Genomic DNA, 26,149 nt, shown 5'->3' on the forward strand with positions numbered 1-26,149 from the left:
AGTGGTTGGTGACTTCAGTTTCAATGCATTTGAAAAAGGGTGCACACACATGAAGACTAATACTCATAATCAGACTTTGTTGGTTATAAAGATGCCACTGGACCCAAATTTATCAGACCAGCATGGTTACCCACTGATGCGGATTCCTGAAAAAAACTTGGTTGGCTTTAAAGGTGCCACTGGACTCAGCTTTTGTTCTGGAATCAGCTTTGTTTGACTCCAGGTGCCTGTTCGGTTCCACTTTCAGGACACGAATCTTTTTGGGACCTCTTTCTTTCTTTCTTTCTTTCTTTCTTTCTTTCTTTCTTTCTTTCTTTCTTTCTTTCTTTCTTTCTTTCTTTCTTTCTTTCTTTCTTTCTTTCTTTCTTTCTTTCTTTCTTTCTTTCTTTCTTGTAAGCAAATCCGAAACCAGAACTAGGCATATTAATACGGAACGCGGTATTACATTTGCCTATCCCCAAGTCGCCAACGGGCAAAGAAAATGGGGAGATCTCGAGCAGAGCTTTCCGGAGAACATGATGCGGAGAGGGCGCCGCTTAGCAGCCGCCAGCACCGACCCGCTCCGCTCCGTCCCGGCCCTTCCCTCCTCCTCCTGCCGCCAACTCCCCTGTCTCAGCCGCGGCTCCACTCCCATCCTGGCGGGGCTGAAATCTGAGCCGCTGCGGGCAGGGCCCTTTCGCCACCTCCTCCTCCCGGCGGCCGCCCTTCGCAAGGCGGGTCTGGGGCTTATAGGCGACGCGGGGCGGCTGCCGGCTCTCCAGACGGCGCGCGTGCGGGCAGCAGGTGAGGGGCCGCGGCCAGGGTCTCGGCAGGGAGGCGGGCAGGGGATGACTGGCTAGCGGGGCACTGGCTGCCCGGTCGGCCTTGGGGGTTTCCTCCCATAGGCGCGGCCGGAGCCCCGCGCTGTTGGCAAACTTTTCGGCCGCGCCTGAAGGGCGACTCCCAGCGGCACCCGGCTGCGCGCTAGGAGGAGAGCAGAGCGCTGCCAGCCGCTCGAGGGCGTCTCGGGGCGCCGCTCGCTCGCTCGCTCGCTTCATTCCGCCTCGGAGGAGCAGGAGGCGGCGGGGAGCAGCGTGCGGCGCCCGCGCCCTCCTCCCTGGCTTAGCGGAAGGAGCGACGGTGGCCGGGGAGAGTGGCCGGGCAGCCGCCCCCCGGGGGCCTTTCGGGAAGGGGGAGCCGGAAGCCTTCTCTCGGTGCCCGGCCGCGGAGCTCGAAGGAGCGTTAAAACTCCGCCAAGTCCCCCGCCTTGAACGTGTTCGGTTCGTGTAACTGTGGGAAGCGGACTGTCCTCCGACTGAGCCCCTTCCTGGGAGAAAGGCCGCTGGATAGAATCGGTCACGTTTCCAAACAGACCTGCTTAGGATCGCTGCCATATTTTGTACCAGCAGCGCCAATGCATTGGAGGCCAGGAACGCCACAAAGCTAACAAAATGCGCTCCCGCAGAAGCTTTGGCCTTGAGCTCACTTCGTCCGGTGCAGGAAGTGGGTTAGGGAGGGAGATTAATCGAGCAAAACCCAGGTGTCATGTGGATTGTGGTTTGTTTTTGGATTTTGGATCAGGACAATTGCAAATAAGTCCTGTGTCATAGAGCAGAGTGCCTCTGTGCATAGGTAGAATGGCTTTGCTTCTCTGCTGAGTTCTTAAGGTGGGCACAACATTAACATGGATTCTTAGCCATTCACCACAATGGGTTTTAGTGTTAGTGTAGGCTGCTTTAGGGGCACATATATGCCAAAAGGCAGGATGGATTTGCTTTAATACAACCAATGTATAAATAAATAGATGTGTACACCTTGGTTGTTCTTGGTTTCCCTGGGAGGTTCCCCATTTAGAGCACCAGTTTTGTTGTTGGGGGGGGGAATTTTTAGAGGAGGAGGTGGTGGCCTTTTTACTCCTTGTGTAAATGCAAGTGCACACGGGCACTAAATGCTAGGTTGTCATTTCCCTTGTATATCTTCTCTGAGCTAGTTCTCCAGTTGCTAAATCCTACAGGCCTTTTTGAGTGGCAGCAACTTGGGGAACCAGTACAAGCATTCATATTAGTGATATGAGATGCACTCTTAAACAGGTTCTAAACTTTAAGGCAGGAAGCTTTTACAATCTGTTTCCTAACTGATGCGTCTGCAATCAAGATGTCGCAAAGTTTGAGAGCTGTGGAAGCGCCTTCAGTGGGAAGGTGGGAGTTGAAACAGTGTGGCAATATCCCTCCTGGGAGAATCAGTGCCCTGTTTTCACCTGGGACATGTTGGGAAGTACATTCAGACCAGTTCTTCCTGTCAACTAGAGCAGTCGTGGCATGCACCAACATGCATGGTGGTTTGAGTGTCAGACTAAGAAATGGGAGACCCAGGGTTGACTCCCCAGTTTGCCATGGAAACTTGATGGGTGACCTTGCTGGGTGGCCAGTCACATGGCCTATCTTGCAGTGGTGTGGATGAAATGGAGAGGAAAGCCGCCCTCGCTGGAGAGGAAGGCAAATGAAGTAAAGAAATCCAGTGTTTCACTAGAATAATCTTATGGGAGTCACTGGGCCCCATCTGCCCAGATTGTCAAGCATAACTGCAGTCTGGTCTATCTTACAGAACGAGAAGGGAGAAGAAAGGGCTGCATGAATTCCGGCTGTAGGAAGGGAGATCACATTCTGAACACTCCCCTGCATAAAAACGCCCTGCGAATAAACATTGATGACCTTGGGCTGAAAGGCTTGACCCTCCTACCCCTTCTTGTAATTGTGCCTTGCCTGAGAACCCCATCCCTTCCAGAGGCTAGTTGCCTGCACCTCCTGTGGGTCTGGTGCCCAAGAGGAAAGAGCTGCCTATGTACAGGTCAGGCTGTGCTTGGAAGAATTTTATTAGGTTGAAATGTAAACTATCCTTTTTGGCATGGTATATATGTTATTTTTAAAAGCTAGTTTTATGTGCACGGGGTCAAACGGTGTGTAATAAGTAGCCCAGGTGATTCCTTAAATGACAACTGCCAGCAGATCCATTGCTTTCCATGCCCTGTGTAAGGCCCACACAAAGAAAGGCATGCTTCTTAAGATGCTTGAGCATGTGTCTTGGAAACTGGCTGGGCTGAAGGAAGCCTCCAGGCTGTTCTACGAGTTGTTCTTGTGCCACGCCCCGTTTCTAAGGTAAAAGAAATGTCTGTACCCAGCAAAGCTGAGTCTTCTGATCTCTGCTAGCTATGCAAATTAAGAACACTGATGTGGTTTTTCAAAAACCACGTTGCCCATTCTATTATAGTTTGCTGGGAAGGGTTGAAGGGTCCACCATGCGTAGCATTTTCTGACTGCTGAGAATTTCATTCTGCAACCCCTCTGGCTTAGAATCGCCATCTTAGGGAAGCCTGCACTTGTAGGTCAATTTCACTCTGTTTGGGGATCAAATATGGGGGCTGTTACTTTGATGTTTTTATTTGATGGTGTACCTTAGGCACAAGACTTTTCTGGCTTTGGAAATCTTGCCCTCACCCACTGCCGTCCGTCCTGCCCCAGAATAAGAAGCCAGTATCTTTTCATTGGGTCAAATACCTTTTCATCCCTCCCAAATGAAGAATAAGAAGAGCTGGTTCTTATGTGTCACTTTTCTCTACCAGGTGTCTCAAAGCAGCTTACATTCGCCTTCCCTTTCCTCTCCTCAAGACAGACACCCTGTGAGGTAGGTGTGGCTGAGAAAGCCCTGATATTACAGCTCAGTCAGAACAGCTTTATCACTGCTGTGGCGAGCCCAAAATCACCCAGCTGGCTGCATGTGGAGGAGGAGCATTTTTGAGAGGTGCTCGAATCAAGAAGATACAACCAGGGAGTGTAAATAGCACATCAAATGCTCTGACAAAGTAGGAGGCCTTCAGTAACGGGAGTTTAGTTGGAGAACAGGCATGTAATAGGGAACAGTGTTTCTAGTAAACTATGGGCTTATCTCTTTTCTGTTTGAGTTTCAATGGTCTAGTTTCGGTTGTCTGGCCTCGTCAGAGAACTGAGAACTCCACAAGCAATGGTGTCCCTAAGCCAATGATCTAGTGTAAGGGTGGGGGAGGGGTGATAATTCACTGTTGGATTCATCCTCAATGGCTCCAGTTCGAGAGTTAATTCCAACATGAGGAGGCTATCACAGTGCAAGGGAGCAAAGTGCCCTGGAGGAAATAAATTAAGCTGTACTATTGGGTACATCCACCAGTTTGTTCCCCTTGGAGCACTGACCCATCCCCTTATCTGGGAGGGGGGATTCAGGATGTTGGTGCTCTGGAATCTCAGAAGTGCTACCAATGCTTAGAAGCACAACTCCATACCTGAGTCGTGGCAGATGCAGTGAAGAGGAGCGTGGGATGCCAGGAGGCAATCTTGCTTGGGATTCTCTTGCAGTTGACTAGAAGCTGGCTTGCTCATTGTTCTGGGAGCTACCGAAAATTGGGCAGCCAAAAAAAGACAAATTCAGTGGGTTCCAGGAAGCTAGTCCAGGGAGGTGGAGCCTTAATTGAAAAGCCCAAGTCTAAGGTTTTCTCACTTCTGCATGGGATGGGCTATAGTGAAGGTCTATTGAGGAAATTAAAGCAGGAGACTGTCCTAGTGATATGGAAGCTCTGTAGAAAGCTTGACTGAGTCATGTCAGCCTTCATGACTTTGTGTGTGTGTGTTTTGTAATAAGAAGATGGAAGAGAAAGTTTCCACTTCTTGTTTCCTATAAGTCACTGGAACAGTCTGTTTCTTGTTACTCTGGAACCAAGAAAGAGAGCTTCGGGTTTGGAGAGAAAATTGCACGGGAATGCTGGCTTGGGGAAAACTTAGTGTTTGGACTTGTTAGAGAGGAGATTAAAAATACATTGCTGGTAGTGCTGTTAAATCCAGCTTGGGTGTGTCCCTGGAATGTTGCGTCCACTTCTGACTGTCTCATCGCAAAAAGAACCAAGTTAAAAATGGAAAATGGCAGAAGAACCTTGCCCTATGTGTGACAACCCAGGGTCTGATCCACTGCAGAATTCTGCATTTCCCAATTTAAGCCCTACATAAAGTTGGCTGCAGTCCTACATTTTCTTGCCTAGAACTCATTGGACCTTCCATTAAAGTAACCATGCATAAGATTAGACTGAGAGAGGCTTATCAAAATGAAGTCATTAGTAGTGGTCAAAAGTTCAGCATCTTCTCATTGTACTGGCAATTGGGATCCAACCCAATGAAGCTAATAGACTGTACTTCACACAACATAGCTATGCCTTCAGCAGCGATAAATTCATCTCTGGACAGTGATTCCCTGCTGACTTTGCTGGATCTATTAAAGACCTAGAAAGGAAGTACAAATGGAGTTTTTCCTGGTCAGTTCTGCTGCCACTCAGGGCCATGATGGCTGCTGCCTTAGATGACTTTAAAAAGGAGTGGACAGATCCATCAATCACAGTTAGCCATGCAAAATGGAACCTTCAGCTATGAGTGTGCCTGAAATGGGGGGGGGAAGCGGGGGAGGGGGAGAGTGGGAAGCAGGGATTTAACCAAACACACACATCATGCTTCCAGCCAAGCCAGCTATTCAAAGAAGTTGCTGATTTTGTTTTTCCAAGTGAAACAGAAAGGGGAATAGGGTTAAAACAGTAAGCAGGACACTGGTGTTATGTTTTTCCATGGAGTTGTGCACTGCTTTTGCAAATTGCATGCAAAACAAATGGAAATGATACCAAAAGAAGCTGATGAGCTTGGAATAGTTTGAGATTATTTGAATAAACTGCAAGACAGGAAAACCGAGAATAAATTCCTTGTTCCGTGATTCTTTATGTACTTTATTTAGGTGACATATTTTTGGGAATGCAATTAATTGTGGATTGGGAGATATTAAACCTGGGTGGGAGGGAGTGGAGTTGAAGTTCATAGAGAACTTTCCCTTCTGGTTTACTTTTACAAATAGAATTTAGTTCTGAGATATACAACTGGGGTTCTTTAGAGTCTTAGGGTTAAACCAGATATAGGTTTCTGGGGCATGTCCCATTTGTAAGTCACATACAAAGGGAAAGTATAACTTTTAACAATAAAGGCACATGTGGGTGAACGATGCTTAACCTTCCTCTTTCCTTGCATGTTTCCAAGATGAGATAAGAGTGCCTGGCACAGCCAAGGGATGGGGGTGGGGCAGGTTTCACCTCTTGGGCTAATTTCCCATCCATATAACGCATAGACACACCATTCGTTTGAGATATGAATGCAGTGATGGCATGGATAATGGCATCATTTCGCCCTCAAATTTCAATTTGCTTTCAATAAAGGATTTTCAGTTCCTTTGTCATGTCCTGTTCCTGGGTCATGACTGTGCCATTCTGCCCCATTCTCCTTTCTGTAGTTACCAAATTGCTACTTTGGGAATAAATATGGTTGGTTTAGGCTTACCTTTGACCATTCAGGGTCCATGTGCATGTTTGATCTTAAACACTGACAAATGGGGCTTGTACTGTGTCCGTCCTTCTGACATTGCAAAACTTGAAATGCTTCCCCCTTCCCACTATTGTGTGACTTATGATCTGTTTAGTATTGTCTTAGAATACACTAGACCTTTGGTCTTTCTGTCCTCTGGTTAGAACAACTCTTTGTTCCTCTGTCACAAAAGGGGATGCATCTTCACAGAAAGCCGCTTGTCTGTTTTGACTGTGTTTGGTGCCTGATCCTGGAAAATCAGATGTCTCCCAACTGACAAGCTTGCTTTAATGCTTTCGGGGAGTGGGATCTCTCAACCAAATGTTATCACTTTCATTGTTCGTCAACCAGTGTCATCGGATTATGTGCATCAGAAACCTACCCATACCATTGCAATAGCATTTTTTGGGGTGGGGGCAAAGGATCCTGTGTCAAGGATGTTACAATTAAACTACAGTGGACAGAAGGGAACGTAGCCAGGGTTGAATGTGAGCGATGTTGTGTAGGTTTCACTGGGCAGGTAGCTAAGGCCAAAGCCCTCCCTTGAAAAGGTGGAAGAGAACTTTATCTGGTCCCTGAAACAGAGCAGAAAACAGTTCCAGCTCCTTGTTTCCTTGCCCTTCAGGATGGAGGAGGATGCCGGGATTTAGGCTAAATGTCTGCTGACGCTATCAGCTCTGTATATGGCACATTCAAATTAATTTCTCATTTGCAAGATTGCAAGAGGATAGTTGAAATGCCACATGTACATCATTTGAATTCTCAGATTTGCCAAGCATGCTCAAAGCAGCTTGTAAAGCAAAGGGAGTTGGGCTGTCAACACTGGAGAAATTATGTGGAGGAGGAGGAGGGTTCGCGCTCCTCACCGTGAGGTCTAGCCAGATGGTGTCTTGTGTTGCCCGTTTGGTCAAAATCACCCCAAGGCATGGTGGAGCAACATATGTGCTATAGTGTCAGAATGCCTGAAATCTAGTTTTGCATGATCTACATTTAAAAACAAACAAATTCCTATTGGCAACTGTGTGCTTTAAATTCATAATACAGGAACACATATTCAGAACCTCCTGACGTTTAAGGCAGGGGTAGTCAACCTGTGGTCCTCCAGATGTCCATGGACTACAATTCCCATGAGCCCCTGCCAGCAAATGCTGGTGGGGGCTCATAGGAATTGTAGTCAGTGGACATCTGGAGGACCACAGGTTGACTACTCCTGGTTTAAGGCATGCCCAATCAGTGTTAAGTAATTCAGAATCAGCCCACTTGCTTAGGTCATGTGGGTTGCTTCGTGAATCAGGCTAAAATTGGTCTTGTTCAGCATTCCTTGCAAGAATCCCAACAGAAAAGAGGAAGAAGAGTTGGTTTCATACCCCACTTTTCACTGCCCAAAAGAGTCTCAAAACATTTTATAATCTCCTTCCCTTCCTCTCTTCACCACAGACACTCTGTGATGTAGGTGGGGCTGAGAGAGCTTCTGACAGGACTGCTCTGTGAGAATAGCCCTATCAGGGCTGTGACAAGCCCAAGGCCATGCAGCTGGCTGCATGTGAAGTACCGGGGAATCAAAGCCGGTTCACCAGATTAGAATCTGCCGCTCTTAACCACTTCCACTTACATCACGCCGGTGAATTTTCTGAAGTTAGTCTGTGCTCTACCAATGGACAATGAACTCCCTTCTGCCGGCTGTATTAATCATCTTGGGCTCTGGATGTAACGTGGCACGTTTGCCAACATCCCTAGTCACAGCTGAGCCAGACAACCCAGTACAGCACAAACCACTCTTGCTTGTGTCATTTTCCATGGCTTCTGCTCTCATAATTCCAGCCCTGGAAGAAAGCTGTTGCCAGAAAAGACCAATAGGAAAATGTTTGGAACAGCATGTTCCATGGTGGCCACTCTGTGGCCTTAGAAGTCAGCTGCTCAAAACGTTCAGGTTTGTAAAACAGGATCTGCTAGCAGCCTGTGCCAGATTGCCGCTGTATTTGTTGAGGATTGCAGGGCAGTATTTGCAGTGCTGCTTTCAGTGTTCTGGAGCCCTTGGCAATTGGCTGTGCACTCCTAAGCAGAGTTATACTCTTCCAAGCCCATTGATTTCAACAGACTTGGACTTCAAAGGGTGTGTCTAGGACCTCATTGTAATTATGATGATGGTTTTATTTATTAGCTGCTCTGCCTCATGAGAGTCAGGGCAGTTTGCAGTAGGATAAAACCTGGAATTAGTATAAAAATATAAATTTAAACAAATGCATTACATTATAGTATTCAAAAAGATATGGCAAGAATTGAACAAATATTAAACAACTGCCCGCTCTCTTATCATGGGAGAGAAACTGGGGCCTTACGAAGATGGTCCACTGAGCTTCGTTGGTAGGTTCTGACAAGGAAGCCAATAGATCAGATCGTTTTAAGCCTCAACCATAGGCCTGGCAGAACAGCTCTGTCTTTCAAGTCCAGCGGCATTGGCTTGAGATCCTGCAGGACTCTGAGTTGGCAGAGCATACCGTAAGGCTGGAGCCGGGGCCCTGTTTGAGGCCAGTTTGATCTCTTTGGGGCCAGGGATCCTAAGTAGCTTCTGCTGGCTAAATCTTAAAGTGGGAAAGGCAGTCCCATAGATACGAAGGTTCCAGACCATTTAGGGCTTTAAAAGTGAAATCTAAGACCTTGAAACTGTCAAGGCTTTTTAAAAGTGAGAACTAAGACCTTGAAACTTGATCCAGTCTTCAATCTAGAGCCAATGCAGCTGGGTGAGGACTGTCATATATGAACCCTTCAATGGACTAGTCAAAGCTTCCGGATCAGTATCAAGGGCAGCCCTACATAGAATGATTTACAGTTATTCCTTATATGGTGTCTTCTTGTGGGGTGTATAATCCAGTGTAGCAAAGATACTTTTCAATTTCCCTTAGTCTGAGTAGACAGTTCTCCCCTGGCCATTGTTGGGGGAGGAGAGGTGCCAGATCCAGGTTGGGGAACTTCTGAAGAAGCCTGAGGAGGAGAGGGACTTCACTGGGGTACAATCCTTAAGAGTTCAACCTTCAAATCATCCATTTTCACCAGGGAAACTAATCCCTGTATCAGAAATCAGAATTTCTTCTTTTGCAGTCCAAGACCAGTCATAACAGAGCATGGCATGCAAAATATAAAACAGTGTTACATAGATTGATAAAACAATGAGTAAAATATATCACTTAGTATGGGGAGTATAGAACTATTTTAAGCATTGTTTCCAAAGCATCATTGCCAGGCAACCAAACTTAGCTACTTTAAATGTAGTCTCTGGGTTTTCATCCTCTAACATTCTAGCTCAATAAAACGTTCTATCTTTCCCGGGTGTTTCTAGGTGGATAACTAATCCCTGTAGTTTGGAGCTGAGTGGTAATTCCAAGAGATCTCCAGGTCCCATCTGGAGGCTGGCACCCCTAACTTGGTATCTCTTAAATCCCCAGGGCCTTGCAGCATTTCTCTCTAATATTAGTAGGCAACAGGAACCTTGTCTTGTAACTTTCAGGTAGGTACACGGACGTTGAACTCTATCAATGATTATCTAAAATTGATTCCCTTCCTCTTCCCTTATCTTACAGAATTATCTGGGAGATTCAATATTAGGAGAATACTGAGTCTCCGTTGTGATGGTGAGTACTTTTGTTTGCCAGGCGCAGGCTGTGCCTGGTATGCTCACAGCCCAATAAACAGGGTTATTGGTCTGTGATATTGACTCAGGGAAACGAAACATCAGCCTTTGCTGACTTCCTCATATCAGAGCAAGTATTATCTGATCTTGCTGGTGGGGGGCTCGATCTTGTGCCAACCAAGTGTAATGTTGTATGCTGGAAGGCAGAAAAGTCAGTGATGAGAACAGAAAGAACATGGTCTACTTTGGGCTTCAGCATGCTGGACAGAGCTGCAGGTCCTTTTGACTTGAAAGGGGCTATGGCTCAGTGGTAGAATATCTGCTTTCCGTGAAGAAGGTCCCAGGTTTAATTCCTAGCCTTTCCAGTTTGAAGGACGAGGAAGTCAGTGATGTGAAAGACCTCTTTATGAGGCTGGAGAGCTGGTCTGACTTATTATTGGGAAGCATTATGTGGCAATGTGTTCAGCCTTCTCTGTCCCTGTACGTGTGCCATATGTTCTCTAGTACTGCTGAACACAGTCTTTGGCATGCAAACATGTGCTCTTCCTCTGAGCAGTACATTCTTCCCATGTAGGAAAGGGGAACCAGTGGAACTAAATTGTCTGAAGGCAACAAACAAGTACCACCTATTCAGCCACCCATAGCAAATAAAATATAACCATCTAGCTTGCTTGGCAGTTGTGAAATTCATTGAGCATTGGGCATCTTTTGACAATCTGTTCCAATGTGGGGATTGCAAATTTAACTGCTTGAGTTTAGCTTGTATGGAGCAACTGTTGTACGGTGTCCAGCTTCAGTTTGGAAATTCCTGTAGATTTGGGGGGTAGAGTTTAGAGAGGGCAGAGCTTAAGGAGGGGGGCACTTCAGCAAAGTATAATGCCATACAGTCCACCCTCCAAAGCAGCCATTTTCTCCAGGGGAACTAATCTGTCATCTAGAGATCATGGTAATTGTTTGAGATTTCCAGGCCCTGCCTCTGGAGGCCCAGCAACCCTACCCTGTCTCTACACTTTTTTTTTGAAGGCTGGAAAGCTACAGTTATGCTTAATCTTGTCCCCTGATCTGTTCCCTATTTGCTGTGGAGGATTTTGGTGGAAGTGATGGTCTAGAAGTACAACTGTATCCCCCCCCCCCCCAGTTTTATGGACAATCAAACAGAAGAGGGCAAACAAATGCAACCCAAAATATTTTAATTTTTGTCAAGAAGGTTAAGTTACAACAAACATGAATATGGGGCATAGGACATAGTCACCCACCAGGAATGCTTGTAAATTATGTAATCTGATGATATCCAGTCCCCTTATAAATTTAACTTTGTACGTACACACTGCATAATAAATATTTCATTTGTTATTTTATTGGTGGTAGCTTGATCCTCTATGACCAAACATCTTGCTCATGCACTAGATCTCTGTTCCTCTTCTATATGGTATGCTGTTTAACCATTGACACCCTGTGGCCTTTAGGCAGGAAGCTGGAAGGGTTCTTCTTCCTTCAGTGCTGAAGAGGATGCCCAGAAACTTCGAAAGGCTATGAAGGGATTGGGTGAGTGTTCTCCTGTGCCTCACTAATTCTTATTCAACTCTGCAGAAGGCTCCAGCATATTCTCTGCCCACCACTGTGGAATTTTAGGACTTCTGCTTTAAGCTGTTGATTCTTGAACAAGGCAGGCCATTAGTTCTGCATGAAAGGAGATGACTGTTTGAAACTTCCTGAGATAGAGGGCCTTGGTTACTTGGCACGGAGGGGAAACCAGAAGTCACACTGTGCTTGTCTAAAATGGATGCTATAAACGGTGAATTGAAATTGTTGTGTCAGGATTTGTGTCTGCTGGTCTAATCAGCTCTTTTGTAGATTAATCCACAGGCTTTGCTCTTTCTCTGAGCTGATGGCACAAAACGGTGCAAACGAGGTCCACCAAAATAATGATGCTTGTAGAGCATATCAGTAGATGGCCTGACTGAGTTAAGGACTGCGGGCTAAGGAGCTGGAGTGCAGAAGAGGATTGTAAAAGTTGGAATAGTCTGGGAACACTGGAATCTTAGTTCACAAGCCTTAGGGGAGGGCGGCATATAAACAAACAAATAAGCAAGCTTAGCGCCCAGACAGAGCCTCTTGTGGCGCAGAGTGGTAAGGCAGCCGCCTGAAAGCTTTGCTCATGAGGTTGGGAGTTCGATCCCAGCAGCCGGCTCAAGGTTGACTCAGCCTTCCATCCTTCCGAGGTCGGTAAAATGAGTACCCAGCTTGCTGCTGGGGGGTAAACGGTCATGACTGGGGAAGGCACTGGCAAACCACCCCGTATTGAGTCTGCCATGAAAACGCTAGAGGGCGTCACCCCAAGGGTCAGACATGACTCGGTGCTTGCACAGGGGATACCTTTACCTTTACCTTTAGCGCCTAGTAATATATTTGTTATGGAGGTGTTTTGGAACAGAAAAACCTTTGCATGGTGCTAGAGGACAATATTCAACAATAGTTGTTGAAAAGGTTGTTTTAAGATCCCAACTCTGTTCTGTTTCCATGGGAAACTGTAAGCCAAAATTTCTTTATTGCCAGAAGCTGGTTTCTAGCAGAAAAACGATTGCATTTCCCTTCCATTTGGGAGTCCTCCTATTTAAGTTTCCAATGCATTCTTTGTTTTCCTCATTTATCCCAGGCACAGATGAAGATGCCATTATTGAAGTTGTGACCAAGAGGAATTTGGCCCAACGACAGCAAATCATAACGGCCTACAAATCCACCATTGGCCGGGTAGGCAGCATCAACGTTTTTGACTTCTGCATTTGGCGAAAGGAAAACTCTTCTAGCCTCACTCTAAAATAGGCTTCCTAATGTGGATTCCTCTGTGAGGAAGTGTGCGGGGAACACAGATACCTTCATTCAAACCTGGACCTATGGATGTGTGACATTATCTCCTATAGACTGTATTAAATTATGGGGGGTTTCTTTTATTATTCTCAAATCTGGCCATTCATGCTGAATAGGAATCCTTTTCAGGCTGCCAGGAAATAAATGAGTTTTTAAATGTAGGCTACCGGTGACTTACATAGGTGTGCTGACATGCAGATGCTGGTGAACTACTTACTAATTTTGCAGAGTTTATATGCAGGGTAGAATTTTTGGGGCAGAATATTGGACAGGGGGTAAGGTTTGTATGGTTGATCTGGTACTGCTGGGTTCTGGGCAAATCACTTAACTTTGACTTCAAACTCCCATTCAGAACATGGGCCATGTTAGGCATTGTAAGTTGCTGTGAGGGCAAATAAGCAGACTTTTGCAACGATGTCCTTATTAGTAAATATTGCTAGTGAAGCTGGCTGTCTTTATGATCCTGGGATGCTTTTCAGACAATCAAGCAATATTCCCATACACAGACCATAATTATACCAGCGCCAACCCTTGAAAGTGTTTGCTTTATTTTTATTGACATCAGGAAAAGGAAAAATGGCTGGGTCCTCGAGACAGAGAAGGTAATGATTTGCTCCACTGTAGATCTGGTCAATTGGTTTTCTTGCATGACCGATCTTAGTTCATGAAGCAAACTGCATTTAGTTTCTTCATTTATGCTCTGCTTTGCTTACTGAAACTCGGAACTCTGGATCCGTGAAATTCTTTGAGCCAAAACACAATGCTCCTTGGCTTTTCATGTCGAGAAGTGCTTCCCAGGTCCTCTAACCTTTCTTGTGTTAAACAGCATAGTTTATTTAAGCACGTTGATCTTATCCTCGCTTTCCTGTTGCAAGGGGGGATTCTTGTCAGTGTGCTACTCTCAGTCGATTCTCCTAGCTGACTCTGTGTGTGATGCAAAAGGTGATGTATTATTGAGCAAGAACATCTCTGTCCCTCTTGCCCTACAGGACTTGATTGCTGACCTGAAGTCTGAACTGAGTGGGTATTTTGAGAAGACCATCATTGGACTGATGACCCCCATCACACTGTATGATGTTCAGGAACTGAAGAATGCGATGAAGGTTTGCAAGTGTTTTACTAGACGAGCCAGTGAATTTAGTGCAAGATGCACAATTCTTACACAATTGGCCCAGGGACAGTATGGCCTGGAACCAGAACCGTGTGAACTCTGTACCCAGGTTGTGTAATTATTATTAGAATAAATAATGTATGTATTCTGCTGGTAGAGTGCACACTTTCAAAGCATTTGCGACTGAGATGGCCTGGTCACAACAATGCAGCCCTAAATAGGCAACTTAGAATGCTACTCTAGTCTATGCAGTGGGTTTACTCCCTAGAAAGTGTCCTTGGGATAGCACTGCAGGAGACTAATGGATGGGATTATAGGCCCAATAAGAGTCCAGGGTAAGAAATAGTCATAATATAAGAAGCTCTAGAAGAATATCTAGAGCAGCCTTTTTCAACTTTCTGACCATGGAGGAACCCCTGAAATAATTTTTTCAGACTTGGAGGAACCCCAGAAGTGATGGCACCTGGCCACGCCTCCCTGCCATGCGCCCTGGAAGTGACATCACCACGCGCGTTAACAGGCAGGCTTCAGAAGGACTGAGGGGGGAGAAGCAGGTGGTGGTTTAAGGAGGAAGTAGGCATGCAGGCACATAAACCAGGAGAGAACTCACTCATTCTCAGGAGGGGGGTGGGGAGTAATGGAAGTGGCCCAACCCTGTTTAGTTACCAAAATCTGATTAGATTGGGCTAGCTGGGGCCATCCAGATCAGGGTTGAGCTAAATTAATATCGTTATATTTTTTTAAGATCCTGGAATCCCTTTTTAGCTCTGTTATTTTGTCTTTTTTACTAAACCTAAGATAGTTATCTCAGAGTCCTGTTTCTCTCAGTCTCTCACCTCTGCCTTTCTTTGTGGTAATAAAGTTATATCTGCGTCTGCTTAGGGGGCTGGGACAGATGAAGGCTGCCTGATAGAAATTCTGGCTTCTCGTACAAATGGAGAAATCCGACGGATTAATGAAACTTACAAACACCGTACGTATTAAGACTTTGTTTTGGCTTGTATTTGATGCTTCCCATGTATCTGTATTTCAGCAGAGCTTGTTCAGTAAAATTTGTCAGTAAAATTTTTCAAACCCGGAAAATGTTCTCCGGGTATCAAGTCTATCTTCTCTTAATAGTGCTGAGGATCAGGTTTCTGAGGCACTGCCCTTCCTTGGTGTTGGATACCACCTCGGGTTTGAAAGTGGTTATGCAGTTTTTCAAAATATGAATGTAGCTGCTGTGTTTTCAAATGCACTCCTTTAAGAAAATAACTTAGGTTTTGTGGTCTCGACAGAGTATGGAACCCACCTTGAGAAGGACATTGTCTCTGACACGTCTTCGATGTTGCAGAGAGTTCTGGTATCTCTAGCAACCGTAAGTAATTTTGGTCCTGAAAGGGCATTTACTGGGTTTTGCTTCTTTCTAGTTCTGTGTCCTTTAAGGTCCAATGCCGTAGATTACCACCTAGCTTACTTCTGTGGTTGGGCTGGCCCTGAGAGAGCTGTATTTTCCATCTCAGGATAGATGCTTTTAAAATGGTGGTAGGCTTCTAAAATGCAGGATTTCAAATGTGGATAGGAGGTATGATTGCTAGTGCTGCTATTATGTATATGTCACGGGCTCCTTTCTGATGTCACAGTAAATAGTGGCTTGCCTCAAGTCCAGGTAGGTCTATGAGATGTGTGTAGCAAAACAAACCTATGTAATAAACCACAGTTGGGGCATAAACTCTGGTTAAAATTCACTGCTTGCATCCAAGCAGATACTGTCCCAAGTGCACTGGGACTTCTCAGCAGCTGGCAAAGTCTCACTTTGTTTGTAGGCTGCTTACTATGCCAAATAAAAGGAGTCAGGAAGGGGATGTCAAGATTCTTTGGAGATCTTCAAGCAACTCTTGACAAATCTGGTTCTGAGTGTCCCTCTGGCTTCCTACTTGGCTGTCTTTCATCACTCAGCTCTCCCTTTCAGTCTAGCCACTTGGCTGCATTTCCTGTGACTTTCCCATTTGAAATAAAGAACAAATCTTCTAAAATTTGAGAACGTCTCATGAGAGCCCATGTGGTGTAGTGGTTAGAGTGTCAGGCTAGGTCTAGGAGGCTTAGATATGAATCCCCACTCTGCCAAGAGAGCTATTTGGGTGATGTTGGGCTGGCCACACATTTTCAAGGCACATGCTACAGGCCCCACACTTCCATGGGACCTGTCTGTTGCCTTTCCCCCATAGCCTCTCTCTGCTCCCCTTTTCCCTCTTTAAGGACACTTAAAGTGATATTCCTTTCTACTCGAGAACCCCTCTGTCCCAGTCTGGCTGCTCCTGCTGCAATTGTACTCTGCTTGGGTCCCGCAAATCTTTAAACTGGTTCTGGTGCTATGGGCCCTTCAGATCCTTGAACCACTCTTGGACTAATGTACCTCATGGAGTTGTGAGGACAAAATGAAAGAGGGAACAAAGATATTGTAAGCCGCTTCCTGTCCTCATTGAGGGGGAAAGTGGGGTATAAATAACTGATTGGGTCACACATTCCTGGGATAAAAATAGTTTGAAAGGGAAGCACTTTTTTTGTTGGTTGCATCATCTGCTCACATGACTGGACCACTACATGGGCTTGTTATGGGAAAAGGAGAAAATGAGAGAGATGTGATCAGGCCTAGATTGTAGAAGAGCTTCTGCACCATTTAAATAACCCAAAGGTGCTTCATTTCTTTCTTCTCTCCCTTCTGTGTCTGTTCATCCGTGCCCAGGTGGCACACACCCATATGCATATGCAAAGTTCTCCCATGGCTCGTAAGCTGTCTTTCTTAGCAAACCCATCTCACAAGCACCCACCATGTTTTCTGCATGTCTCCTTGCTAAATGAATTCAGGCCATTTACGCAGTCAGCTGGGTGTACTTTCCTACCAAACACCCCACAGATTATTCTCCCACTGAAGCAAAAACGTCACACATTAATCATGAGATTGCCTGTATTTGCGAAGCTTGAAAAACACTTTTAAAGCATGGTGCATCCACACCCCTTCCCAGCAAGGATGTCACACAATGTGAGCTTGCTTTTGTGCTCGAAGAGACATATGCAGTTTGTGTGCAGGTACATGCATGCACAAGTACACTCAGCAACCCATATTTTTCTGTAGCAACCAAATTATATGGGAAGGAAAGTACAGCAGTAAGCAGGTTGTGAACCACTTTTAACACAGAGTTTTTGTGGGGCAATTACTGTTGTGTGTGTTGGCAAACTGAATAAAAGATTATGATCAAGAAAGATTTCGTGTCCTGCTGCCTTTTAAATTCCCCTTTTGGAGAAGCTGGAACTCCACAATTGTGTTTGGTGAGTCATCACTATCAGGAAGGGATGTGTGTGTGTGGAGAGAAGGCATGTGGGTGAGCAGACGGGGTGGGAGGGCGTGTCCTGAGAAAGACTCAGAGATAGTAAAATGTCACCAGAACTGCTAGGAATTTTTAGCTATCCTGTTGCGAATTCTGTATCTAGGTGGTGCAGAAGGGGCAGAGCTACTGAACAAACTGGGATTTCAGAATTATAACAAATTACAGCTACTTATTAGTTATAAGGAGATTATCACCCAATAACAAAAATGAGTTTTTCAAGTTTTGAGGAAGAAGAGGGAAAAGCTGCTACGGTCTTATATAGAAATTTGGTTCTGGGTTTTTTGAAACGAGGACGAGAATTGGGACTATATTATCTAAACTAGGCTGAATCTAACAAACCCATTTCATTCCTAGGGCAACAGAGATGAGAGCCACTATGTTGATGAGGTTCTTGCCCGGGAAGACGCCAAGGTCTGTAGCTTTTCACCCAAATTGACTCTATTCCCTTTCCTCTCTGCTTCAGGCTGGGAAGATAGCTTTAGAGGAGCCATTTTTGCCAGTCCAAAGCTGACAACTTCTTAGTCAATAAAGAAGTTATTAGACAGATTCTGTCATCCCTCATGACTTAAACAGTGGTGGGACAACTATTAATCGTTTTCTATCAGCTTCAGTCCTTTGGACCTAGGAGTAAACTCCAGTCCCTGTTAAAAGGGACTTTTCCCAAAATGTGTGGGTGGTGTGGTGCTACGTTAGAGGTCACTGTTATAAGACTTTTCTAACATGCCTTTGGCAACCAATTTAGGAAATGCTGCAGGCTTTTAAAGTGGTGGGGAGATGTAAGCCCAGATCCACAGAGGAGGCTGCTACCTTTGTGCCTCACTTGTGAAATTTTGGGGCATTTGGTTAGCTGCTGCGTGAAAGAGGATGCTGGAGGAGATGGGCTTTGGGCCAGATACAGTAAAATGAAGTCTTGATCCTTTCAAAACTAGCACTTTAAAAAAATGTACCTTTATTATGTTTAGTGCCTGTACGAAGCTGGGGAGAATAGATGGGGGACAGATGAGGCTCAGTTCATGACTATCCTTTGTTCCAGAAACAAAAATCATCTACTAAAGGGTAAGATTTCTGTTGTTCTATCTTATTCTTCTAAAAATACTTCTTCAGTTGGGGATCTGTGATGCATTAAGACAAATAAAGTGTACTGTCGATACTATACATAAAACAGGAGGAAGAATTTTCCATCAAGCTTTGTCTCATTTCCCATATATTAATTATCTTCTCTGGAGGATGCCAATTAACTTTTTGACAGCGGTTACACAGTTCAGGCCTCACCTTGTGCGATCTAGCCTAGGGCCCTCGTAGGAGTCTTTCCATTTCAGCCAGTCTTGCAGAATTCTCTTCCCGTTTCCTTTTGGGCCTGTTCCAGCATAATTTCCTTCTTGGCGGAGGAGATGCATGAGATATATTGGGCCTGAATATTTTCATTTCTGACATAAGCCTCCAGATATCTTTACAAAGATAGTAACATTAGCATGATCTCTAATTTTGCTCTCCTCCACCCCCACACACCCTGCTCCTACACAAGTGTTCAGATGAATGAAGTGTTGTCATTCAGATCTGAAGATGGAATGCCACACAGATGGAAAGGTTGCCTGAGAAACAAATCTGTGAGTTTCCTTTCTTTATGACCTCTCTGTCCTTTCTTTAGGAACTTGGGAGCCCTTCAGTATTTGCCACACTAAAAAACCTTCTCAAAGCCCCCCCCCCCCCCTGAAGTGACAGTCTGTACAACCCAGAGCATGCCCTTGCTTCAAGATTTGGTCCAGCTTCCTGAAAACAACCAGGGCGAATGCAGTGTTTAGAGACAACATAAGTCAATCAAGGAACTTGAAAGCCCATGGTTTCAGTATCAGTGGGAAGGCACCAGGAAACTTACAGCAGAAATGAGCCCATTAAGGCCCCATATGTTTCATGCATCTCCTTTAAGGACAAGAAAATGATGTTGGACTCAGCCCAAGAGGAAACTGGAAAATAATTTTGCAAGATAGTTTGAAGCAGTGAGACTCCTCTATCAAGGCAATCTGTCATAAATAAAATTAAGACTGACCCAGTAGAAACTTATATCTTACACCAGGGGTAGTCAAACTGCAAATGCTGGCAGGGGCTCCTGGGAATTGTAGTCCACAGACATCTGAAGGGCCACAGTTTGACTACCCCTACACTGTCTATCTGTATCTACATATACACCCACATAAACACAATGCTTTTTGTGGACTAAAAAAGGGTGTGCTAATACTCATAGATAGGGTAGCATTGTTTTCTACCAGTTACTCTTCAGAACTGGGGAGAGCCTCCCCCCCCCCCCAAAAAAAAAAAGTGCTGGCACTCAGTACCAGTAAGGAGAAGACACACAAAAAGCCCTGTATTGAAACAATACAATGAATGTACGTACAGGTATGGATTTGTTTGGTGGAGATTCAGCTTCGTAGTTTGCAGTTTACCAAGTCTGTCTACAGAAAGGTCACTGATTTCTTGTCATTACTGCCCTGCTTTGTTTGATATGCAAACACATTTGAACTCTGACATATCCCAAAATAAAACACGGGCCTTGCTGAGGATGCCTCTTGCTTTGATCTGTTCGGCAGAGGAGTGACTTAAGAACAGCAGGTTGTCCGGGGGCCAAACTGTATACTGCATTTTCCTTACATCTTTTCCAGATTTGTCAGGAGGACTTTTAATCAGACATGTGCTACAGCAAGTTCCATGGTGGGAACTTGCGTCTGATTGAAAATATTTGTGGTGGACCAGGAGTAGACATAAGGAAAATGTTGCCATAAGCTTGCCCCGGGTCGGTGCATGCTTATATATGTTTTGCATGTTTGAGTTCATATAAAGATTGTTACTCTTCTTCATGCCACCACTGCAAGTTAGAAATCCAACCTTCTGCTCTAGCTGTGATTTGGGGGACACTAGTAAAGTCTGCCTCTGTATAAGTGCAAAGGGCAAAGTTTCCCACTTACTTTGGCTTGTCTCCTGTGCATGCAGATGAAGGTGTTTTGATGTTTATAAATTTAAGTTCCCTTGTACATACTCAAATTTCAAAAGCTTACAAGAATGGACATTTAAGAATCCCCAATTAGTGTTCTCAAATGTTACTCAAGTTTCAGGAATTGTAAGCCTCTGATATTTTGATTCAGAATTATTAGTAGATTTATATTCCATCCTGTCTCCAGGGATTCACGGCAGATTACATCAGAAATAAAATTACAGATATAAAATACAGATACAAAAATAGGAATTTAAATTGAATTAAATTAAGGGGGTATATGGGTCCATTGTAAGTTGCCTTGGGTATGTGCAGTTAGATTTATAAACAGGGATGACCTCTTTAATCTTTTTGCATTCTGTACTATGCAGTTCCCTCCCCACTTCCCGTTTCTATAGCCAAGTAAGCCCTGGAATCCTTCTTCCTTCGTAAAATATGGAATGTTTATCTCAGAGTCACATTAAAAATGGGAGTACTACTTTTCAGAATGTTTCTTGCACGTAAAAATACTCTTCTTCTTGACAGTATTCGATGAGTACAAAACAATTACTGGCAAGGACATTACAGAAAGCATTAAGTCTGAGATGTCAGGGGACCTTGAAGATGCTTTATTAGCAATAGGTAAGTGTCACTAAACTGTACAAATGGATTTGGGTGTTGATTTTCTATTTCTGACCATTTGTGACAAGCCCAAGAGCAGAAGCGCTTGCCTTGGTTGTCTTCTTAGGAGGTTGGTTTGCTGTTATTATGCTTGTATCCCCACCTCACTCATCCACACTTTCCGAAGAATTTGAGACAACACACGTATTATCCCATTTTTATCTTCACAACCTGCCTTTGGCAAGTTCAGCTGATAAAGATTCAGGCCCAGAGTCACTCAGAAAGCTTCATGGCTGACAAGGATTTGAGCATAGATCTTCCCATTGTTCCTTATTGACTTCCCTGGGCTAATGGCAGCTTTTGAACTAGTTGCTATGGAGAGGTTAACAGCTCTTCTGCTAGACCTTTCCAGCTGGCAAAGTCCTAATTGAACAGAATGCTTGCATTTCCATAGTTTACAGTGACACTTTGATGTTGCAGTGCAAAATTATGCTTGCCTGCATATGCATGTGTTGCTCAGGGAGTACTGACAGTGGGTGAGAGTAATTGTCACTCAAACTGAATGACAAGCTGAACATACCTAATGAGCTCAGATTTTGTGTGTTGAAGCCGTGAGATGGCCAGAGTGGTGTAGTGGTTAAGAGCAGTGGCCTCTAATCTGGAGAACCGCGTTTGATTCCCCACTCCTGCACACGCAGCCAGCTGGGTGGCCTTGGGCTAGCTCAGTTCTCCAATAGCTATTCTTGCAGAGCAGTTCTGTTAGAGCTCTCTTAGCCCAACCTTCCTCACACGGTGTCTGTTAGCAGGAGAAGAAGGGAAGGTGATTGTAAGCTGCTATGAGTCTCCTTTGGGCAGTGAAACCAGAGTATACAAAACAACTCTTCTTCTTGTGTCAGGTCATATTTTGCTCCAACTAGCTTCAGCTCTGACCACTCTGCTCTTGACTGCTCTGTTATCTCTTGCTTTGCTAACCTTGCTTATTTGTCTTCTTACAGTAAAATGCATGAGAAATAGGAGTGGCTACTTTGCTGAAAGACTGTACAAATCCATGAAGGTAAGAAACCTTTGTGTATGGATCAAACCAAACTGTGTCCTTAGAAAACCCCAAATGTTGCAACTGGAGGGACAGATACATTTGTAATGTATTCATTTGTAATGTATTCATGGTTTGTTGTGATGGGATCTGTGAGACTTTAAGAGGGCTTCTTAAGCACCACATCACATAGAACAGGGAATCCCGAACCATTTGAGCTTCTGTAGGGGCACCTTCGGAGTTCAGCCACAGGATAGTGGGAGCCACTAGCAAATGGCTGCTGCAGAAGGTAGGGCCAACCACAAAATCTCAGGGAGTGATATTATGCATCGCTCTGATAGTAACTCTTCAACATTTCATGCAGAAGTTTTGCTTGGCAGGATGGGTTTTTTTTTAGAGGAACATAGTTTTTTAAAAAATGTTTTGCTTACAGCAGGGGTAGGCAACCTGTGGTCCTCCAGATGTCCATGGAATGCAATTCCCATGAGCCTCTGCCAGCATATGCTGGGAATTGTAGTCCATGGACATCTGGAGGACCGCAGGTTGACTACCCCTGGCTTACAGTGTATCTTCACACGCACAGTGAGGATCTGCTGCTAAATCAATGTTCGTGTTTGTGTCTGCACAGAATCTCAGATGTTCAGTGGCAAAACAGAAATCCTGGAAGGTGAAAGTCCTCGGCCACATCCCCTTTTTAAAACACTCAGCAGGCGCCACATTGGGGACCGCTGGCATGAAAAGGGGTTGTAATGTAGACATAGAAAGGGAGGCAGCATAGAGTGTTTGGGAAAAACTGGCTCATTCTTTTGAGTGAAGACGTACCAAAACCCAGAACTATTACAACTTTACGCAGTATCTCTGTTTTCTAAGAACAGACCCCACGTCAGCAACAGCACACTTTCAAAACGCTTTGTTTTCATTCTTCCCAGAGATGCATTTCAGTGTTTTCTGTATTTACATAATGCATTCTTGTTGCTTTAAGCAACATCAAAAAAGGCAAAAATAGATTCCTATTGCATTATAATTTCAAAGTGTGGTGAATTAATTTAAAAAGCTCCTTCCCTAATATTTGGGCACCAGGAACATATTTGCATGTAGAACTTCTAATATAGGAAGGGAGTCTACTCCTGTTCTCTTTGTGGCACCCTGCTCCTCATTACCCAAATTAATATCTCTAAGGGTTTGGGGGTAATTGAGGAAGAGGTTTGGCAGGGAATCTGACTCATTGTCCTTTGTGATTTTAATGTGAAACACCCAAGATCCTGCCTTTCTTAAATTCCAGCATCCATTAACTTTGATTACCACACAGCAGATCTGTGTACATTAACCCATGTAGCACTCAGGTGCCTACTTAACCCAAGACAAGCACTGAAAGTGTGTGTATGTGAATTACTTCCACGTTACCTAACAAAGATTGCAGTCCTATACATGCTTTTGTTTGGGGGGTAAGGCCAATTGACAGTATCAAAGGGCAAAATAACAGGTAGCTAATCTATGATCTTGAATATGTACTGATATTTGCTGCAAAACTTAAAATTGATTTGATACCTCTAATAGCCATGGCTTCACCCCAAAAATCCTGGGAATTTTATTTGGATGAGGTGCAGAGAACTCTTTCAATGACCCTTAGCAAGGTGCATGTTCCCCCCTCCCCCCCCCAAAAAAAATCACCATTCTCAGGATTCCCTGGAAAGAATGAATAATTACTTTAACCTATTTAAGTCTACAGTGTAAGGTTACTTCAAATTTTCTTTTCTCCTCCACCAAGGGTTTGGGGACTGATGACAATACGCTCATTCGAATCATGGTGTCCCGCTGTGAACTTGACATGATAGATATTAAGGCCGAGTTCAAACGGATGTATGGAAAATCCCTCTACTCCTTCATTAAGGTGAGTTTGGTTTTCCTTGTGGGAAGCTTTATGTTCACCTGGGTATTTGGCCATAGTTCAGCAAGCCAAGGAACAAAAAAGGCTCACTAGAGCAGAAAATCCTCCTGTGAAAGCTTTGCTGCACTGAAAGGTAGCACTGTGGTGGTCTTGCACATCTTTGCAGGGCTGCTAGAAGACATTTCACTTACTAGAGTGTGCTACAAGATTTCAGAGGCCAACAAATGAATAGTGATTTATATTTCTCTTCCAGGGAGATACCTCAGGAGACTACAGAAAAGTTCTACTCATTCTGTGTGGTGGTGAAGATTAAGAAATCAAGTATCTGTGTCCCCTGCTTTTGGCACTGCCTGTAGTTGACCTTTAAGTGGTCTCAGCCTCTTGCAATAATGCTTTTATTTCTTGGAGACTGCTTTGATGTAAGCCGAGTGTCAGTTTTGCATTATGCTAAACTGAGATTTAGCCAGCTAGAAGATCTGTTCAAATCAGCTTTGTTAAATTATCACCTCCTTGGTAGCAGGAGGGAACTATTAAATATAGGAAGGATGATTTTTAAAAATCTGTTCTTTTTCTTTGGGGTCCTGGCTTTTCATCTGTGCTGCCGAAAAGCCATGAACCAGAAACTTTCCTGTTGCTCCTTTCAACAGTGGTTGCTGACTGCACATCTTGCTGTTGGTGACATTTAATGGAGTTCAGGTTTGTCTCTACGATACTTTGGAGATCCTGACTGCTCCATTTTTAAGTGCTATTCCTTGCATACTGGCCAGGCAAATATGAAATATTTGCAAAATTTAAGTTTCCACTGAATAGATGAATCCTTGCCCAGTGTGTATGTTCCTTTTTTGTCGAGGTGAGAATGGGATAGGGACAATAAACTTTATTTTTCAAACATGCAAATAAGTGCCAGATTGTAATGTAGAGACATGCCTAGTTCTACTCGGGTTTGGGGCCCTTTCCCATTTATGTTTATGGGTAAGTCTCTGATACAAAATCTAATAACCCACAATGAATCCTGTGATTTTTTTTTAAAGAATATGCACCTAGTCCTCATATTTACGGGGGTACCCAGCTCTCCTACATGCTTTAGAAACTAGAGGGCCTGTAGGACTTCTGTTCACTAAGGAGATTTTCTCATTACAGATACCTCTGTGTTCCTGCTACTGACCTCTTGCAGGATATTCTATATTTTCTTTCCAAGCTATATTCAAGAAAGCGGACAAATTCCAAATGCATGCAGATGTATTTAATGTCAGCCAGAATACTGAATGTTTGTGGCATATAATTTAGAATTCGGTACTCCTGTACTTATCCTGATTATGTTGTCGACTGTTCGCAATATGTAAACTTCTTGCCTTTTAATATATGCAAATTCTGACACAATTTTGTACCTTTTCTACAATATGGCAGAGGTAACCTTGAATTGTTTCTTAAGCCTGAGTTTTTTCATGTGGGAATATTGCTTTGGAGTGAGCATAATACTGAAAATTTAATTCTGTGTACTGTAAGACTTGCTCTCCATCAGAATGGAACCTCAACTTCAATCAGGACAGGAAACCTTTCCTTATAAAGTGGGGTATTTGTCAGGATAAAGCAATTGTGAATGTGTGATACATTAACTTGAGGAGAATATTCTTCTGGCATAAAGGGTAGATCAATACACAGTGACCATTTGAAGTGTAAAATGGTGTTTGATGCTTGCTTTGCAGTTCAATAAACCAAAAGTGCCTCTGCTAGTACAAGGTGTTTTGTTTTTAATCACTCTTTTGCTTGGCTTTGCCTATATCAAATGGAAATTGTAATAACCAATAACAGTAAACAGAGTTGGAGGAGATGGCTTCTTAAACCTTTTTGGAAAGGATATAGGAAAAAATGGTCAAGAGGTAGACATGCAAATGAACTGTAGTCAATGTTGCATCTCAAATGAAGGACTTGATGCCCTTAATTAGAGTTGCCAGTGGGTAATTCTTGCACTTTTGGGGGGTGAAACCTAGCACTGGACAGGAAACTTAACAGGTTATAATGCCATAGAATTCACCCTCCAAAGCAGCTATTGCCTCTGTCATCTAAAGAGCAGTTGTTATCCTGTCGATCTCCAGACTTCACCTAGAGGTTGACAACCTTACTGTAACCACACATATGAATATATAGAAATAGGTAAAAACTGGGAAATGCATTCATTTCATGGTTTGTGGCATGAGCCAAGAACCACCCCCAATGTTTAAGAGCTAAATGAACATGTATATTTTGAGTAGTTTGTGAAGTTGTAGGACCA

The 26,149-nt window shown here is 44.1% G+C and overlaps 1 protein-coding gene across 2 annotated transcripts; it reads left to right on the plus strand.

Moving 5' to 3' along the window:
- Nucleotides 1-661: 661 nt before the first annotated feature.
- Nucleotides 662-25,616, plus strand: ANXA4 (annexin A4). 2 transcript variants are annotated; one of them, XM_077306484.1, is made up of 14 exons: nucleotides 745-783; nucleotides 3,599-3,660; nucleotides 9,974-10,024; nucleotides 11,490-11,568; nucleotides 12,680-12,774; nucleotides 13,881-13,994; nucleotides 14,885-14,975; nucleotides 15,280-15,359; nucleotides 17,725-17,781; nucleotides 18,333-18,426; nucleotides 20,882-20,977; nucleotides 21,952-22,010; nucleotides 23,758-23,880; nucleotides 24,131-25,616. In XM_077306484.1, exons 3-14 carry the CDS (start codon nucleotides 10,022-10,024, stop codon nucleotides 24,188-24,190), a joined length of 951 nt encoding a protein of 316 aa, XP_077162599.1. In that variant the 5' UTR covers nucleotides 745-783; nucleotides 3,599-3,660; nucleotides 9,974-10,021; the 3' UTR covers nucleotides 24,191-25,616. The 2 variants fall into 2 exon arrangements, with proteins under 2 accessions (XP_077162598.1, XP_077162599.1); XM_077306483.1 differs by lacking the exon at nucleotides 3,599-3,660 and having other exon boundaries at nucleotides 662-783.
- Nucleotides 25,617-26,149: the final 533 nt, after the last annotated feature.

Source organism: Paroedura picta, chromosome 12, assembly GCF_049243985.1.
Source record: "Paroedura picta isolate Pp20150507F chromosome 12, Ppicta_v3.0, whole genome shotgun sequence".
In the NCBI taxonomy this organism is placed as follows: domain Eukaryota; kingdom Metazoa; phylum Chordata; class Lepidosauria; order Squamata; family Gekkonidae; genus Paroedura; species Paroedura picta.